Source organism: Brassica napus, chromosome A5 (genome assembly GCF_020379485.1).
Source record: "Brassica napus cultivar Da-Ae chromosome A5, Da-Ae, whole genome shotgun sequence".
NCBI lineage: Eukaryota > Viridiplantae > Streptophyta > Magnoliopsida > Brassicales > Brassicaceae > Brassica > Brassica napus.
Genome location: NC_063438.1, coordinates 4,237,637 through 4,256,063, shown reverse-complemented (window position 1 = coordinate 4,256,063; position 18,427 = coordinate 4,237,637). Strand labels below are relative to the sequence as shown.

Here is an 18,427-nt window from a genome sequence, read left to right as displayed (position 1 = left end):
TGAATTTTACACGAATAGGTAGGAGAAATAGGCGAACTAGAGAACCTTGTACAAATTGATTGCATGGGGTTGGAATAGGACTGTTCAATATGGTAAAACCGAATCGTACCGAACCGAACCAAAATAAACAATATGGTTTGGTTTTGGTATATACCATATAAACCAAATAGATATAATTTTATAAAAATCGTAGGATTTGGATATGATTTGGTATATAACCAATTAAACCGAATAAACCGATTAAAGTAGAAACATGTAAATATGTATCTATTTTATAACAATACATGAAAATCTATTTGTTACATAAGTTAAATTTTTGTTAATAACTATTACCATAATTTTATAGTAATAATGAACATTAATTTGTAAAACACTTTAATTATAATTAAATAACAATACATCTCGATTCAAACATCTTATTTTCTAAGTCTTCTTTTGATCTTTTTGCTTTATTTTAGTCTTCACTAAATTAATATGAAGATTGTAAATTTGATGGACAATAATTAATGAAAAATTTTCACAACTTTTTTCTTATCTGTAAACAAACAGAGTTTCATGTTCAATTGAAAAAGCATGACTTTAATGAACACTAAATATGGAAGAGTGGAAAAACTTTTCTTTCATGTCTCTGTTTTGTTTCATATTTTTATTTTCAAAATTTCAAACTTTGATTTTAGTTATAGATTTGATTATTTTATTTGATGGTAGAAGTATTTTTACTTTTTTGTTCATTTATTTGAACATGTAATATATTTTTAATAAATGACTATGTTGACAATATGACTCTAAAATTCATATAATATGATATCAAACTAAATAATTATGTTTTTTGGTATAAAACCGAATAAACTGAAAACCGACGGTATATAAACCGAACCGAACCGAACTAAATATGGATTTAGAATGGTAGTTATATTTTACTAACCGAAATACCGAAAACCGAAAAAAACCGAACCTAAATCGAACCGATATCCGGATTGAACACCCCTAGGTTGGAAGGTTATTTTTGGCAAAAAGCTATATATATTTTTATATTGTTATAAAGTTGCGAAATGTATTGTCTAATTTTTGTCTGCCCGCCCACAAAAATAGCTATTAACTAGATTGATTTATATTCTCAAATATGTAAGGAATTTGACAACTGAGTTATATACTTTGTAGAAATAAGTTTCTTAGCTAATCAACAAGTTTGAGATAAACTATTACAGCATTATATACAGCTGAGTTATATACTTTGTAGGAATTTGATAACTGAGTTAATTATATTCCCAATGAGACCACTATATATTAGACGATCTTGACGCCTCCACTTCGTGAAATCTGGGTTCACTGTCGTCTGATCGTCAGCGGTGATTGTCTGATCTGGTGCCGGTGTTGACCAATCAACGTATCCGGCGAGATCATATCCATCGAGTAGAGCATGAACCTGGAGACTCCAAGTCATGTAATTGGTGGAAGTAAGTTTGTTAACATTAATCATGTTAACATTCAGAAGAGTTTTGGTGGTATCGATTGCATCGAAGTTGAAGGCTGCAGCCATGGCGTTTTGAAGAGATGAATCAAGGAGAGAAGAAGAAGAAGATGATGGCGGCGGTTAAAAAAAATAAAATTAGGGTAATCGTTTATGCTCTGATACCATGTTATGAAATGTATTTATCATATTACTTTGTACAATACAAGAGGAGTTTATATACAAAGGATACGTAGGGCAACACATAACTATACATCCCTAATACATGGGAATTATAATCTTAGAGAATATTCTGATGAGATATGTGATATCTCTTACAGTAATCATCTCCTAGATGGTAACATAATGAAACTTGTGTAGATTTAAGGCTTGAACTTGTAGGAAAAGAAAAATATAATCGAAAGTTCTGATTAGTCTCTTGGGTAATTGAGCATCCCCGGTACGAGAAGTTATGGGGCTAGCACTAGAACTAGGAAAATCTATTTTCATGGTGATGTAAGTGAACTTCCAGAAGCTTTCTTCTTATGTTTGACATAATCCATGGGGATCATAAACTAATTTTTGTATGTTTGATGTCTTGTGATAGAGATATGAATGATATGTTAACTGATATGGTATAAAGGAAGAATGATATGTTAACTGATTGGTATATATGTATTTGTTAACTGATTGGTATATGTATCCATATGTTAATTGATCGGTATAAAGCGCTATCTCATATATATATGTATCCATGTTAACTAATTGGTATATATCCTGAGAACGTGGTAGAGCAGCTTAGTTGACTTTGGGTAGTTGACTGACAATAACTAATTGCCATATTATGGTCAATTTGGCATCCATTGTGTATATATGACTTTTGAGTTGCTTTACACATGGGATCTATCAAATAATTGTACACAATCAAAAACTTTCCATTTAGCAAACAAGTAGGATTATAAAATGCGGGATCAAAGTTGAATGATTGGATCGACATTGGTTTCCAATTTTATTTAGTAGAAAGGAAAATAATTCAAAACTCAAAAAAAGAGACCTTCAAGGGAAACCCCAAACAGTGCATTAGAAACCACACCAATTGTTAGCTTGGATGCAATAGTAAACATTTTCCAGCCCTTGCTAGGACTTGGTTTTTGACCCGATCCGGCCTCTGGTACTTGACCCGGATTCATATTGAACCCGTTCGTGAAACCAAAATTATTAAAATTATGAGGATGATAAGGTTGTTGACCCATTTGTCCAAACGCATGAGGGTAACCAAAATGCGGTTGTTGACCCATCGGTCCAAACCCATAAGGGTAACCCATATGCGGTTGTTGCCATGGCGCGGACCATGATGGTTGTCCTCCTTGTGGCTTGAGCCCTTTACTCTTAGTGCCCGATGCTTCGGTCTTGTCAGAAGGTGACGTGTTGCACACGGTTAATATACACTCCATATGAATATCAAACCTACATAACTCACACCTATACCTCCAAGATTGGCACGGGTTGTAACACACCATGCACGGGCTAGCTCCTCCGAGGCGAAACTCCAAGTGATGAGCAGGGTGAAGCACGTGCCTCACGTGCTGAGGAAGCTGTGTGCAAAGAGGGTGCACGTCAAACTCACACAGCTTGCATCTATAGAACAACCCTTCCACCGACTCGTTGCAGATGTCGCATGCGCGTTCGTTCTGGCGCGTGGACTGTTGTTTACGGACGACGAGGCTGAGTTCATGGTTGGGATGAATGAAGGTTGGTAAGGTGAGGGGACACGTGGCGCAGTATTCATGGAGATCGTAGTTGCATGGTTCACATCGATAGGTTTTGCCTGAGCCGTAGGTTTTGCAGCCGTCGCAGATGAAGTCACCGGCGCTGTTAAACTCGGTTAGTGGATGAATATGCGTGAAATGCTGAACGGTGCGGCGTTTTGGTGTTCTTGGAGCCATCTTTTACTGGTTTTGGTGTTTGATGTTGGAATATAACAAAGACTTGTTTGAATATTAAACTGAGAGTTGTACATGTATAGTCATGTTTACTTTTGTGACAGAGTGTGCCACCGTTTGTTAGTTGACTTTCGACAAGTTGACTGACCAAAGTTCGGTGGAACAGATCTCTTCTTTTGTGGGTTTTGTTTTTTTTCTGTGTAATGTGCATTTTAGTTTATACAAAGATAGGTGAGTCAGAAACACACACAAATGACGTATTACTTATAGTACCTACATGATTAGCGATGTTTCATCATGTACTAATGATTTATAGTTAGTGAAATTAGTTCCACTGGTTTGAAACTGTTATTCGAGTTAAGCTTGACTTTTTTGGGATATATTTTCAACAATTGATTCTAAATTTCTAATACAAAAAAATGCATAAGACAAAAAGAGAAGATAACTTGGCTTCTCTTCTAATTAATTAAATCTGTTTAAACTGAGAAGAGACAATACTTTATCAAACATGTCAAGCATGATTATGCTTTAAATGGAAGTTTGGTCAAGATATATATATAGGGTCCAACAACGACAACACGATCGGGAAGAATATACAGTACGTAGTAGACTTTATATAAAATGCTGTAACAGATCAGGATACCCCTTATTAAAAGGCTACCTAGAACTTTAACTTGTTTAATTAGAACAAAACTAATTAAGCACATACAGTTTCAAACGTCCAAAACAACCAAAACTTTATTAGCTTAAAGCTTGTCAAGTATCAACTAGTATAAGTCTATAACAATATACTTATGTAAAAACTAAGGCTGGCTCTGTTGATAGTAAATGTTCTAACTACCTTAATTGGGGATGCTAGAGTTTATGCATAGATGTTATAATCTGTTCAAAATAGTCAATAATTTACGGTGTTCGATGTTATAGTTCTGCTTTAAAACATGTATCATCAACTACATCATATATAGTGCTAACAGTATTAACATGTTACATAAAATCATGAAAACATAATACTAATGGTCACATATATTATATATAGAGCGGTGTAGCAAAATAGGACATCAGTCCAACTTCACAAGAATTACAAATAATATACATAAGCAATAATCAACAAGTCTAATATACAATGCTCCATTCAAATTTTATATGCTACACAAAAGTAATAATTTGCAAAATAAACACTATGAATTTTCAGAGCAATTAACTTCTTTCTAAAGTGATATAAAACACCGAAGCTCAGCAACCTCCTCCGCCTCCGCCTCCTCCACCGCCACCTCCACCTCCATCACCGCCACCACCACCACCACCACCACCGCCACCAAAACCTCCATCACCGCCGCCAAAACCTCCACCACCACCAAACCAGCTGCTGCCACCTCCACCGCTACTCCAAAATCCTACATGACCCCCAGAATAACCACGACCTCTTAGACCTCCCTCATCCTCTCCGCCTCCGCCATGATCCTCCCCTCCTCCGGCCCCTCTGTCATCACGACCCCCAGCTAAGGCCACGATAAATATCAAAACACCAACACAAGAAGCAATAGCTATGATTATTATTACCCAAGGCTCCATCTTAAGCAATGGTTATCCCAATATACGTATTACGTACGTATATATAGTTTGTTAATGCTGAAGTTTTCTTGTAGACAAATAACGTGTAAAGTTTTATTGACTTTTGACTTTTACCTATTCATAATTTCGTAAGTTTACTTATTAAAAATTTTCATTACGGACGTAAAGCTATATTAAAAAAATATGTTTTACGTGTTCAAAGTTGTTTTCTGATACATATGGTAAATGTTCAAAAGTTTTTTGCTGCCAGCTATGTTAAATCTTGTACTAAAAACAATACAGAATTATAAATAGTTATATACATGCTATTTGTCTAAAGATTTAAATGGGTGGACTTGGTCGACTTGGCTTGAATTCAGATCAACGTTTTTTTTTTTACGTTCAAACAATGTGAAATATTCACACGGTATTGACCAGATCCAATCATGAGAAGAAGAGTGCAAGCACATACGCACATATCAGTTTCAATCCGATATAGTTCTGGTTTGGAATTATGTAACTCGGTTTAGGAGAAAAAAAAATAAGAAGGAAAACAGCAGAATAACTAGTACGTGCAGGTTAGGTGGGATCCATTCCGGCGTCCAGCGCTCTAAGCCATCAGAAACTAATACGGTCAAGTTGTCCGAGCACAACTCTAATCTCCTCCTCTGTTGCGGAGAGTATTTCACTACCATGTTTTTTTCTATGAATGGAGAAAATTTCTTGGATTCTTTTCCGAGTTTTAGTTTCAGTTTACTCACCGGTTTGTTACCTTGTGGAGCGGTCTGTACGAGGTCTGAAAGTGCAATCGAGACTACTTCGGTTTTTTTCGTTGGTGAAGATTGTCTCTCAACGTCACTTGTGACTATCTCTCAGCTGTCTGACTTTGTCGTGAAAGCTTTCCTAACGCATTCAAGCACCGTCTTGAATTCCCTATCATCTTCGGTTGAAAGACTTATTTCGTTTAGCTTATTTATGTGTTGCATTTTATGCTTATGGACAAAGAGGTTGGATAATTCCCTCTTTCTATTGTATGGAAGACTAAGTTTTTAATGAAATTAAGTTTGTGTTTCAAAAAAAAAACTAGTACGTGCAGGTTTGATCAAGACGACGATAAAACGTTTATCTGGACTGAATAGAGCGTTTTGTGACTCATTGATCTGATTGTTAAATGGTGGATATAGTCTTCCAGTGGTTGGTTCATGAAATGTCTAGAATTTATTATAGCTTACACTATAGTGAAATGTTTGAAAATTTAATGTTTGCTAGTTACACCACTTAACCAATCAGGTACTATAATATTTTGCTAACTTAGTTGTTTAGAAAATTGGACAGTCAAAATCTTTTCGGTTTGAGGTAAAATTGTTTGGTACCGTTGATTTTGTAGCGTTTGTTGTTGACCTTCTTTCTTTGTTGGAAAATAATTTGTTGAGCTAAAATCAAATTGCCCTCTTGAATACATTGTAACCAAATCTATACTAGCAAATATTTGATGGAATATAGTTTTCACTCACTAAAAATATTTGATGAAATATAGTTTGGTTCTAATCGCCATCGGTGACCATTAAATGAATAATAGAAATAAAAGAAAAATAATGACAACCAACAAGAAAAATATTTGTTATTTATTTGTTCTTTTCTGCAGTTAAAATTTTTTTGTATAAAAATATCTTTAGAAAATTGGGTAAATTTTTTAGAAATTCTAAGGGAATTTTTCTATCAAATACTTATCTCGTATTCGCATTACCGTACAAACTAACTAGGGACAAGGGTTTCAGTTCCACACGTGTATAGAAGTTACCGCACGTGCAAGGGACTAAAAAGAAATAAATACAGTGACCCTAATCACTCTTGCAGTCACCACCACTCTCCGTCTCTTTGGTGGTCCGTTTCTCCTCTCTCTCTGGCCAAGACAAGGTAAAGAGTTTCATTCTTACCGACGAAAGATTCCATTTTTTTTTGAAAATTTTCTTTATATGCTTTAGTCTCTTCATTTCCCCCATCATTCTCTCGATCTTGTCTAGATTTCTAGATTAAAAAAGGACAAAGCTTTTGTGTGTTCTTGATACATTTTTGGTTTTGTTTTGCAGAAGCTTGTCCGAAAGAGTCATTGATTGGTCGTTACTCTCCTCTGTCGGTTTTAATTCGTCGACTTATCTCCGTTCGAGGTTGTTACAGAAGAGTAGAATGGCGGGGTGTGCAATGAATTGTCAGTTCTCGAGTGCCGTGAAGCTACGAAACGACGTCGCTTCGTTGAGGATTCGCAGTCGAGACTTTGCGTTTGGTGGTTCGGTTAAGGAACTGAAAGTCCCTGTTTTGAGGATTAATAAGAAGCAAAGGTCGAGGCTTTTGATGGTTAACATGTCTCACTCTAACGTTGAGCCGTTATCTAGTGTTGCTGACTCTACTGAACCAACGGAAGAAGAAGGTGGTAGCATCTTAGGTAAAGGCGACAATGCTGGAAGCTTAGGAACTGATGAACCGGCGAAGCTTGTAAGTGATGGTGGTGGTGGTGGCGGTGGTAATGGTGGGTTAAACAACGGTGGTGGAGGAGGAGGTGATGACGGTGGAGAGGATTATGAAGAGAAAGAGTTTGGACCGCTTTTGAAATTTGAAGAGGTGATGAGAGAGACGGAAGCTAGAGGAGCCACGCTTCCTTCTGATATGTTGGAGGCTGCTAAGACCTTTGGGATACGCAAGTTGATTCTCCTTAGGTACTTGGACTTGCAGGTAGGTGTACTTTTTGTTATTGTTCTTTTAAGAGAAGTGTTTTGAGTTTTTTTTTTTTTTTTGGAGTTTAGAGTTCAGCTGGTCTGCTTGGGTTTGCTATAAGATCATGGTCAATGCTTCGCAACAGAATGTTGGCTGATCCTTCTTTCCTCTTCAAAATAGGGACTGAGGTTAGTGAGCTTTCATCTTTCATTTAGTTTATCATTGTACACTCACATTTGATATGCTGTTTTCAGATAGTCATTGACTCTTGTTGTGCCACTGTTGCTGAAGTTCAAAAGAGAGGCAAAGATTTCTGGGCTGAGTTTGAGTTGTATGTTGCTGATCTTCTCGTTGGAGTTGTGGTTAACGTTGCTCTTGTCGGTATGTTGGCGCCTTTTGTCCGTTTTGGCCAGCCATCTGCGTCCAGTGGCTTCTTAGGACCCATGCTTAATGCTTATAATGCGCTTCCTAGCAGGTATAACCATTCAAGAAAAATACTCAACCGTCTCTCATCTTGTAACTCGGTTGCTGAAGTTTGTGTGTGTTTGAACTGATGCAGCGTGTTTGAAGCTGAGAGACCAGGATGTAGTTTCTCTGCTCAACAGAGACTTGCTACGTACTTCTACAAGGGTATAATGTATGGTGCAGTTGGGTTTGGATGTGGCATTGTAGGTCAAGGCATTGCCAATCTCATCATGACTGCTAAACGGTAACACACACCTCTTTGTCACTTTGGTTTTGGACGTGGCTTACGTTTGTCACTCTCTGTCTCTCAGGAGCATAAATAAATCAGAAGAAGACATCCCAGTACCACCTCTCATCAAGAGTGCAGCTCTCTGGGGTATATCTTTGCTTTTCTACCTTATTTCACTTTCATGTTACTAAACCATTAATCTCCATGACAATGGTAATATCATTGCTTACAGGTGTATTCTTGAGTGTTTCTTCGAATACTCGTTATCAGATCATCAATGGTCTAGAGAGAGTGGTTGAAGCATCGCCTTTCGCCAAGAAAGTGCCTCCTGTGGCTTTGGCGTTTACTGTTGGTGTAAGGTTTGCTAATAACATCTACGGTGGGATGCAGTTTGTGGATTGGGCGAGATTGAGCGGTTGCCAGTGATAAAAAGACCAAGACAAAACTTCTTTATGTATGTCTAATCTTATGAAACCTTATATTGTTGTAGCCCACTCGGTTTGGTTCCTATATGTTTACAGAACTCGCTAGGCGGTAGTTGAGCTGTAAAAGTAATGAATAAAATGATTAGAGGCAGAGAAATGTGGTCAGTGAAATGTTTTTAGAGAGTACAAAAATTAAACGACTTAGACATAAGACACATGGTGAAATCTGATTTAAAGTAACAAAAACCAAATGATTACATAATGGGAAAAGTTTAAAGATTCATTCTAAAGTGTACACGTTACTAAAAACACAACCACCGCACTAAACATGTTACTACTATATAAGAATCATCAAAGCACTAATCTAAGACACAAAGAGAACAAGAAACACTTGACAAAGTAAGAAGTAGAAGCATGAAGTGGTGTAAGTTTATATCCGTGGCTTTGATGAGTCTTCTGATCACATTGGCTTCCGTTGAGGCGGCTGGTGAGTGTGGTCGCATGCCCATTGGTCAAGCTGCGGCTAGCTTGAGTCCGTGTTTGGCTGCTACAAAGAACCCCAGGGGTAAGGTTCCACCGGTTTGTTGTGCCAAAGTGGGTGCTCTCATTAGAACCAACCCTCGTTGTCTTTGTGCTGTCATGCTCTCTCCTTTGGCCAAGAAAGCTGGAATCAATCCTGGAGTCGCAATCGCTATTCCTAAACGCTGTAACATCCGCAACCGCCCGTCTGGCAAGCGATGTGGACGTATGGATTTAATCTTCTAAAACTCATGATGAGTAATGTAAATATATGTACTATTGACTTAACTTACCTTTTTTATTGACTATGTTTTTTTGTTGCAGGTTACATTGTTCCATGAAGAATTTAGCGTTGGTTGGGATCTTATAAGATCAAAGTGATGAGAAGTGGTTAAGATTAAAAATAAATGTTTTCACTTGCCTTTGTAGAAAACTGTGAACTATTATATCCTTAATAACCTATGCTGTGGGACGTCTTCCTAATTGCCTTTTGGGGTATAACTTAATGAATGCTTTTCATCATAAAAATAATATTTTAATTCTTATGTAATATCCTTCCACAAACCTGTGTTGAAATCTTGTCATTGTTACAAGCCTGTTGAAGAAGCAACTCCAACTAGACTTCCACAAAATCTAGTCTAATAATCAATTTTGAATCATTTGGCCTGAAGGATACATATAACCAGTTAGCATCTGGAGGAAAAATAAATACTTAATAGGCGAGTGCAAAAGGTAACATAAATCGTCTAAATTTGTATTCACCAATTGTTTAAATTTTGTAACTCTCGATGAAGTTTATTAATAACCAGCAGAATCAATCAGAAGCTACAACAATTATTTTTTCAGAACCAAGATTACATAAATTCAGTAGACCGGTCAATCAAATGTGCATGCACTTATATATATATATTCTCATGTTTGTATCTGGTCAGAGACCGTGTGAAAGATGTCACATCGGTTCAGCTTAATAAAACAATTGGAATTCAAATCCAGTTACAAAATTTATCATAAATTATTTGGCGTCAAAACTTCAAAGGTTACGTTTTGTTCAAGTTTTATCCATGACTAAATCTTTGTACAACAAAAGCAAACTATATCTTTGAATGTAAACATATAAATATTTAAAAGTCAAAACTAAACACCTTATCTGTTTACAGGAAAGCATCAAATACAAAAATATGTGTTATATATATTATCGAGACTTAATACTTAGCGTAGAGATTTCAATCGTTGCTCTCAACCCAAGCCTCAACGTGTGTTGTGTAACATGGAGTTTATAGCAATAATCGTCATAACCTTATTTGTTGTCATTTTTGCTTTGGGGGTTCTTACGGCCATTTGCAATGGATGTGCGACTGAAGGAGGTGGTGGTGGGGATATTGAAGGCGGAGGTGGTGGTGGTGGCGACAGTGACTGTGGAGGCGGAGATGGTGATGGAGGTGGAGGTGGTGGCTGTGGAGGCGGAGATGGTGGTGGAGGCGGTGGCTGTGGCGGAGGTGGTGGTGGTGGTGGAGGTGGAGACTGACTAAGACACATGCAATCGTAACCAGTTCTTAGTTAGACTTCTTCTTTGTCTTTGGTTTTGATGTTTTTTGTTTGCTTCTTACGAGTCCGACCTAAGTGTTACAGGACATAATTTTTTTATTTCGCTAGAAAAACAAGGTTTCAAGGCTTTGATCTTTCACGGGTGTTTGTTGTAAAACTAGTGTTTGTGGCTATCAAAATTTTATTTATTTTTAAAATATTTATGTTCTTAAATAAACATCGGGAGGGTCACCTATTACTTGTTTTAATTAAGCAAGCTATGATTGGAAGAAGTCTGTAATTTGTGATGATCATTATTGCGAAGGCACAAAGAAGAAAAGATATGTTTGAACTATTATGAAAATTAATTATTTAGGCATCGGACACGGACGAGTCAGCTAAAACTTGGCTTGACTGCACACTTTTGTAAGGAAATCTCTTTGCCACAATCATAAAGACACACATATTGGCAGCGGCTAGACCAGCTAGCAACCAGTAGAACCAATCCAATCGACTACTGTTCAAGGTCTTACCGAACCAACGCTTGTCCGAGAAATCCTCCGCTAGTGAATCAACAACCGTGATCAGTAGATTGTTAAGGAAGCTACCTGCTCCTAGCACGCTTAGTTAAAACGCTATACCTAAGCTTCTCATAGAATCCGGGACTTGGTCGTAGAAGTACTCTTGAAGTCCAACCAGTGTGAACCCCTCTGCAACGCCAAGGACTATGAACTGAGGAGCAAGCCAAAACACACTCATGGGTCTGTTCTGTTCGGTAAGGAGGTCAAGTCGTTTTTTCTCAACTAGAGCTGCAATGATCATTGTGATGACAGCGAAAAACATACCGATCCCGACCCTTTGGAGAATATTGATGCCTCTTTGGTTCTGTGTGTTGCGTCTTAGGAAAGGAACAAGGAGTTTATCATAGACGGTGACGTACATGATCAATGTGATAGCTGTGAGACAGTAAATGGATGCTGGAGGGATTGTGAAGCTGTTTTTGCCGGATACGTGTCTGTCCATGACGGTTGCTTGTTTGATGAAAAAAGTCGAAGCTTGTGCAGCACAAATGCCAAAGACCAACACGGAGAGCCATATGGGGATCATGTTGATGATCAGCTTTGTCTCCTCTACTTTTGTTAACGTTGCCAGCCTCCATGGACTCTGTTTCTGGAGTGCTTGAGGAGTGTTGTCTTCTATTATTGCTGCCTTGTCAAGAAATCTGCAATTTAAAAGAAAAAAATCCACACAAGAATCAGTTTAGATGTATAATCATGGACATATTACCAAAGTGTTAATTGTATAATGGTAGTCGGGGACGGCTTACGTAGGGGACAAGCAGCGGTACGAGAGGACCAATCCGTGTTTTCTCATCTTTAATAGTTTTTTATTATAAATTTGAAAATTTTACGCAAATAGCAAAAACGTTTTTTTCTTAAGCCATAAGCCGGCAAGGATCAATCATTCCAGAACCAGATGATCAAATGAGAGCGTAAAAACTACAAAGAGAAATAAATTAAATACCAAAACTAAAACCAAATGCCAAGTTGAAGGAAGCATCATTTTTCAATAGCTAAAGGTCTACATTTTTAATATATGTATTTAATACAAAAAAAAGAAATAAAAGGAGTTCAAAATGCATTTTATATGAATATTTATTTGTATTATCATCATAAATTGTATATAATATTTTTAAAAATAATAATTAAAAAATTATAAATAAATATTAATTTTTGAAGATAAATTTTTTTTTGCTCTGTTTGCTCTAGAGCCCATAAAATTATCAAACCGGTAATGGTAGTAAGTAGTAACATGAGGATTGGTTCTTTTGTGATTCTAGATTTAGAAAAGATTGTGGACCCAAGACTGAACTTTCGCTCTTAACAAAAAGAAAAACATGGACATTTTGGGTTATTTCTACTCACTTGACATGCGTTGTGTGGGAGAGAAGCCGTCCATTGTTTAACTCTGCCTTGGAAACTTCGTGAAGGAGAGAAGGATCAGAGGGATAAGGAAGCTTTCTTTTGGCAAAGGCGGCAACAAATACCTGCAACATTGGCGTCAAAGGGCTACCCAAAGGCTTCCGGTAACGATAGAATGGTTTCCCTACGAGGAATATGAGAAGTGATATAGTCATAACTGCAGTGAGTATGATGCTAGCAACACCCCAACCAACCCGGTCTTCAATAAAGACAATAACAATCACAGCCGTTAGAATGCCGGCACATAGACCAGCGCTCCACCAGTTAAAATAAGACATCTTCATCTTTCTTTCTTCAGCATGACCCTCGTCGAACTGGTCAGCACCAAAGCTCTCAAGGGAAGGTTTATGACCTCCAGTACCTATGGAGATCAAGTATATGGCAATGAAGAAGGCTATCTCGTGTGCTTTCCTAGGTTCAAGGCATACTTCTTGATGACAAGGTTTCAATCCCGGTATGAACCAGGACAATGTTAAAAGGACCAAACCCTGCTCTCACAAAGAAACAAGAGAAAATAATTTAACGTTGTTTTGGAATCTTTTTGAGTTAAAATTGCTTCAAGGTAAAAAGTTAAGAACATATATTACCATAAGGTAAATGGTGGTTGCAACCAAGACAGTGGTGTAACGGCCAAGATAAGCATCTGCTACAAAACCTCCTAGAAGAGGCATCAAAGTAGTGACACCAGCCCAGTAGTTCGCATTTCTTATAGCCGTCTTTAGGTCTTGGTGGAGAATTGTTGTTAGGTAGACCACTAAGTTCGTAGCTAACCCGTAGTAACTCAATCTCTCGCTGAACTCGATTGCTACACAGCGAAGAAGGAACAAAATACCTTAATAAAATATTTAAATTGTGGGCTACTATACTTTACTTTCATATATATAGTATATGCTATAATTTCTGTATAAGAATCTTAGTGAAAGTTTTGTTACCAATGATGAAGAATGCAGCTCTCCAAGCGCCAGTTCGAGCCCGGAGAGGAACATGTCCTTTGCTGTCAAAAGAAGAATCAAGGACCCATTTCTGTAGATCATCGTACGAATCTTGATTTTCTGAACCAATCTTTTTATGCTCCATATATTTGAATTTAACAAACAAAAAATAGACTACAAGAGATAATTAATTTTTGAGGAGTGTGTGTGTGTTTAAATGAGAAGCAAGCTTGGTCCTCTTTATATAATCTTAAGTTGGCTGAGTTGAGTCATCATCCTCTACAGTTTTTTTCTAGATTATGTGTTATTCACTCAACTTGCGATACAGATAGATGAACGAGACTTCTACGGTCATATATTGCAATATTTTCGATTTGATTGCTTGTCCAACAACTTGGTAAATGTATAAACCTTATATATTTTTAACATCTTTATTTTTGAAAGATATATATGTTTAACATCTTAATATCATCATATCCAAACATAAAGTGAACCCCAGGGTTTCAGGCGGACACAAGACACATAACAAAGGAAGATTCCCTTATTACGGGTTATCGAAATATCTATCCCCCTAGGCCACCACCACCTACAATCTAATCATTTTTCGAAAGGCTAAAAATGAAGAATATGGAATCAAAGTAAAACCTAACTAAATTCGGTTCTCCTTTTAAAATTTCTTGTTTAAAACTCTTGATATTCTTCCTCTTGTCACAATCATCTCTCCAAGCCAATACTACCGTTTTCTTTAAACCCTAGATGCGCGCCTAGTCTCTAAACACCACTACTATCTGAGATACTTAATTAGGTTCCTTTAAAAAATAATTAAAAATCAACAACGAATATTTAAGCCAATACCCTTAGTCACTTGGCGCTCTACTTGTCAAACCATTTACTTTACTATTTTCATTTACTTTACTATTTTCAGTTTCAACACCTACTTAGCCAAAGTTTACATGATCGCTTAACTTTACTACCCTACTACACTCATGAAAAAAACAATAATCTCAGCTAAGCATTAATCATACAAGAAAAAAATCAGAAAAAATATATTAAAGATTGTACTATGCTTATTGCTATAAACAGGAGCAACAGTTCAAAACATGTTACAAGACAAACTTTCTACAGTGATTTGAGTGACTTTTCTAGGAAAAAAATATTCTTAGGTCATAAGACCAATGAATGTTTGATTGTGTAGATTTGTAATAGTTGATGAAACCCAAACATATCTTCCAATTCCTTACAACAGCACTCTTTTTTACTAAACAATAAACTTCTATTATTAAGAGTCAGTCAACTCCTATCTTGTATCAAAATGGATCAACCTTTCGCCAGTGTTGTAACCACTATCGACAGAATCATCAACAAGCAATAACAACAATAAAAATTAATGAAAAGATAAAGACATAATCTTCTAGCAAGACTTGGCGCAGTTGACTATGTAAATAGTCGACCTCTTAAAGCAAATCAGTTTGGCGTGGTACCACATCAACACGATCATATTTCTAATGAATGGTATTTTCCACCAACTTAGCAAGAAAACGTGTTTTTCTAGGGAAGTAGGACAACATTTATAATGAGGTTACTACTTTCACATGGTTCTCATTTGTAACAAGATAAAGATAATATTTTCAAACGATTTGAGATTTGATGGAAAATATTAACCTCCACTGAGCATTCTTCTATATACAAGCGTTGCTCCTCATAAAAACGTTTATGATACAGTCTCCCATTGTTATGCACTGCTAAAACAGTAGACGTGGGTCTTATGCCAGCAAAAATGGCTGGAAATGATATGAAATACAATCCATATGGTTGGTGAGTCAGAAGATTAATACCGTCAAGATCTAAAGATGACAAAACTGAACATCAGTAAAATGGCTAACCAATCAGAAGCACACCAGAGTACCTGACGGACTAGTAACAGTTTTTCCTTACCTGGAATCAAATGTTTGCAACAATTGATTGATTTGAAGATAAACGCACCGCTAACATTGGCGAGACGGAATTGAGGACCATATGCCATTATCAATAGAGTTTTTTTTACAACCAATAGATTTAATTCGTTTAATTATCATATAGGTTTCTTCCATTCAGTATGTGTGACCCATGTTGAGCGATAATAACAAAAAAAAAGAGCTTCAGTCAATATCATGTGAACAAAACAAGATAGTGCTTTTAAAAAAAAACAAGCCACAAGCTTGCTTTTGTCATTTTTCACGATGAATGTATTTGTTCTCTATTGCATAATCATATACATGAACGAAAATAACAATATCTTAATATTGGAAAAGCAATTTTCAGGCGATGTAACTACATATCTAACACACCCAGGGCAATATTTATCACAATCTCTTTCCATGTTCCAAACGCAACTACCAACACAAACATATTGGTAGGAATTTGACGTCATTGGAACACCACACTTCCATCACAGAATACTGCCAAAAGTCTGATTAACCATATTAAAGATAAAGTGGATTACTAGATATATATCTCCACATACTTTTCTCTGTGTGTTTCTAAAGTTTACCTTAATATTACTTTAATTCATTACTATATATACAAAGTTAGTGTTTCCATAATAAAAAATTTGGCAAAAATGAGGTCATGATGATGACAGTGATCTTTGGCGTTGATGACGTTGCAGAGAGTGGGATTGATGACGATGAAAATGATATGGGTAGTTGGGTTATACAGTCTTTAATTTCTAGTTTGGGAGATTTTAATTATATTTAACCACTGCGAAGAGTTATATTTAAAAGTTCATATTTTTAGGTCTGAACTTTTAATTCGATATATAAAATGTTTAAGATAAGAACAAATGTAGGTGGTTTTGCCATCTCCAATGGTAATCTATAATTTATTTAATATTTTATTCTAAAATAAATAATTTTATTAAAGAGTTAGATTTTTTACAATAATTTATTTTATAATATAGTTATTCTATTATAAAGTAAAATATAGATAAATGTTATTTTTTACTTTATTTTTAGAGTAAAAAATAATATTCCGTTATAGAGTAAACTATTGAAGCAAATCTAATTTTATAATAAAATTATTTTATTTTAGAATTGAATATAACGAAAAATTCTAAAATACGATTAGAGATGCCTTAAGACCATCTTCAATATATTTTTCTATTTGTACAATTAAAATAGAAGAACTCTATAATAGATGTAAGATATATGCTCGTATGTATTTTTATAAAATAGCAATCTTTAAATGTAAAGTGAAAAATAGAGAAATGTTATTTTTTCATCTATAAATAGAGAAAAAAATAGAAGAATAAATAGAGGTGGGTTTGAACAATTCAAAATAACAATTGTTTGGAGATACTCTAAGTTACACCAGATGTATTCCCGCTATCAAAATAAGTCCCTCTTTTCAAGGTTGAAGTTTCTACTCAGAAAACATGTTGACACATATATCCACAACACACGCGGTATGCTTTGTGATTGTATATTTTACGTTTTGCATCCCACATTTAGCATGTGAAAGCGTATGTAAGATAAATTGTGATACCATTATGTGTATCCTACGGACTAAAGTTACACACGCAAAACATGTGAAGTTCATGAAAAAAAAGAGAAAAAATGAAGAGCAAATATATCTTAAATTTAGTATGTTTTCATATGTGTTTTTAAGAAGATTATATTATATGAGTAGTAACATTATGTTAATGTTAACACTATATATTTCGATTTTATTTTCATATTAAACACAACTCAATAGCATATTTATTTATGTTACATAACTCTTCTCTTATGTAACACTATATGCAAAGACACCTCTGTCAATGTCTATACGAGGAAAAAAAGAGACCAAAACAAAATGGTGCTTTAAACTTACATTGCAAACAAATTTTCACACACTATAACCACTCTTCTTACATAAGAGAAGAGTTAGGCTACCGTTTGGTCTAACACCAAAACCGAAATCTTATTTTTAATAATAGTTTTGGTCAAATATAAATACCAAGAAAAAAAGTTTTATATATATACCAAGAACTTTTTTCATCCGTCTTTTACAAAAAAAAAAAAACACTTTTCACCCGTCTAACATGAGAACCAAAGAATATCTCTAATCAACAAAACAGCACATGGGACAATTTAGAAAGTAACCATGTATGAGATAATTGAAAGGCGCTAGTCTTCTTGATCAAAATAGAGGTCAAAGAAGATGGGAGGAAAGTAATCATACCTCAAAGATAAGAGATATCCACTAATTTAGATAAGGTACCTCTTACAACAGAATAGTTAAGACCGTCTCTTTGTGCGATATAACATTCATGTGTTGACATTTAAATATGATAACTATACAACAATCTCAGTGGCTCAGATGTTTTTGGAAAATTATATCATTTCCTATCCAGCACTATCGAATCTCTTACAGTGAAAACCAACTATACATCTGGAAACTTAACCTGCACAACTGACGACAGAGTGCTGGATATCACTGTTTTGTTGGTTCATATAATTCCCGAGTGAGCAGTGAGCAAATATAACCCACACCAAAATTGTCTTTATGAAAAAGTAGATGGTATAAAATAAGCATTTTGTTTTCTATTATTAGAGACAAAATCTCTCGGATCGGAAGTAAGAAGACATCTTAAGTAATATATTAGAGAGATGAATTAATTCAGTTATCACCAATTAATTTTGGGTTGAAAACTTATCAGACTCAATATCTAAATAC

At 35.7% G+C, this 18,427-nt stretch overlaps 5 protein-coding genes across 5 annotated transcripts; 2 read left to right on the top strand and 3 right to left on the bottom strand.

The window, feature by feature from the left end:
* Window positions 1-2,110: 2,110 nt before the first annotated feature.
* LOC106454692 lies at window positions 2,111-4,276 on the bottom strand. Its single transcript, XM_013896807.3, has one exon. The coding sequence runs from the start codon at window positions 3,394-3,396 to the stop codon at window positions 2,491-2,493; it is 906 nt and encodes a 301-aa protein (XP_013752261.2). The 5' UTR covers window positions 3,397-4,276; the 3' UTR covers window positions 2,111-2,490.
* A 350-nt stretch (window positions 4,277-4,626) lies between these two features.
* LOC125609595 (glycine-rich protein 2-like) lies at window positions 4,627-4,965 on the bottom strand. Its single transcript, XM_048781119.1, has one exon. The coding sequence runs from the start codon at window positions 4,963-4,965 to the stop codon at window positions 4,627-4,629; it is 339 nt and encodes a 112-aa protein (XP_048637076.1).
* A 1,813-nt stretch (window positions 4,966-6,778) lies between these two features.
* LOC106451056 (protein RETICULATA, chloroplastic-like) lies at window positions 6,779-8,932 on the top strand. The gene is made up of 7 exons (XM_013892912.3): window positions 6,779-6,861; window positions 7,035-7,674; window positions 7,746-7,844; window positions 7,911-8,131; window positions 8,216-8,365; window positions 8,433-8,497; window positions 8,583-8,932. The coding sequence occupies exons 2-7, from the start codon at window positions 7,132-7,134 to the stop codon at window positions 8,774-8,776; spliced, it is 1,272 nt and encodes a 423-aa protein (XP_013748366.2). The 5' UTR covers window positions 6,779-6,861; window positions 7,035-7,131; the 3' UTR covers window positions 8,777-8,932.
* A 215-nt stretch (window positions 8,933-9,147) lies between these two features.
* Window positions 9,148-9,827, top strand: LOC125609276 (non-specific lipid-transfer protein 1-like). The gene is made up of 2 exons (XM_048780543.1): window positions 9,148-9,520; window positions 9,619-9,827. Exons 1-2 carry the CDS (start codon window positions 9,190-9,192, stop codon window positions 9,633-9,635), a joined length of 348 nt encoding a protein of 115 aa, XP_048636500.1. The 5' UTR covers window positions 9,148-9,189; the 3' UTR covers window positions 9,636-9,827.
* A 1,335-nt stretch (window positions 9,828-11,162) lies between these two features.
* LOC106451061 (protein NRT1/ PTR FAMILY 5.6-like) lies at window positions 11,163-14,009 on the bottom strand. The gene is made up of 4 exons (XM_013892920.3): window positions 13,733-14,009; window positions 13,388-13,605; window positions 12,744-13,288; window positions 11,163-12,040 (listed from the first exon to the last, which is right to left on the bottom strand). The coding sequence occupies exons 1-4, from the start codon at window positions 13,875-13,877 to the stop codon at window positions 11,446-11,448; spliced, it is 1,503 nt and encodes a 500-aa protein (XP_013748374.2). The 5' UTR covers window positions 13,878-14,009; the 3' UTR covers window positions 11,163-11,445.
* Window positions 14,010-18,427: the final 4,418 nt, after the last annotated feature.

Bases quoted from the DNA above. Each gene is read 5' to 3' on its own strand.
- LOC106451061 (XM_013892920.3), bottom strand. From the start codon at position 13,877: ATGGAGCATAAAAAGATTGGTTCAGAAAATCAAGATTCGTACGATGAT. The intron at 13,289-13,387 runs GTAATATATGTT...TTGTGAGAGCAG, and splicing joins CAACCACCATTTACCTTATG to GGTTTGGTCCTTTTAACATT. The intron at 12,041-12,743 runs GTGAGTAGAAAT...TTTAAATTGCAG, and splicing joins TCCCACACAACGCATGTCAA to ATTTCTTGACAAGGCAGCAA.
- LOC106451056 (XM_013892912.3), top strand. From the start codon at position 7,132: ATGGCGGGGTGTGCAATGAATTGTCAGTTCTCGAGTGCCGTGAAGCTA. The intron at 7,675-7,745 runs GTAGGTGTACTT...TTTGGAGTTTAG, and splicing joins TTAGGTACTTGGACTTGCAG to AGTTCAGCTGGTCTGCTTGG. The intron at 8,498-8,582 runs GTATATCTTTGC...CATTGCTTACAG, and splicing joins CAAGAGTGCAGCTCTCTGGG to GTGTATTCTTGAGTGTTTCT.
- LOC125609595 (XM_048781119.1), bottom strand. From the start codon at position 4,965: ATGGAGCCTTGGGTAATAATAATCATAGCTATTGCTTCTTGTGTTGGT.
- LOC125609276 (XM_048780543.1), top strand. From the start codon at position 9,190: ATGAAGTGGTGTAAGTTTATATCCGTGGCTTTGATGAGTCTTCTGATC.
- LOC106454692 (XM_013896807.3), bottom strand. From the start codon at position 3,396: ATGGCTCCAAGAACACCAAAACGCCGCACCGTTCAGCATTTCACGCAT.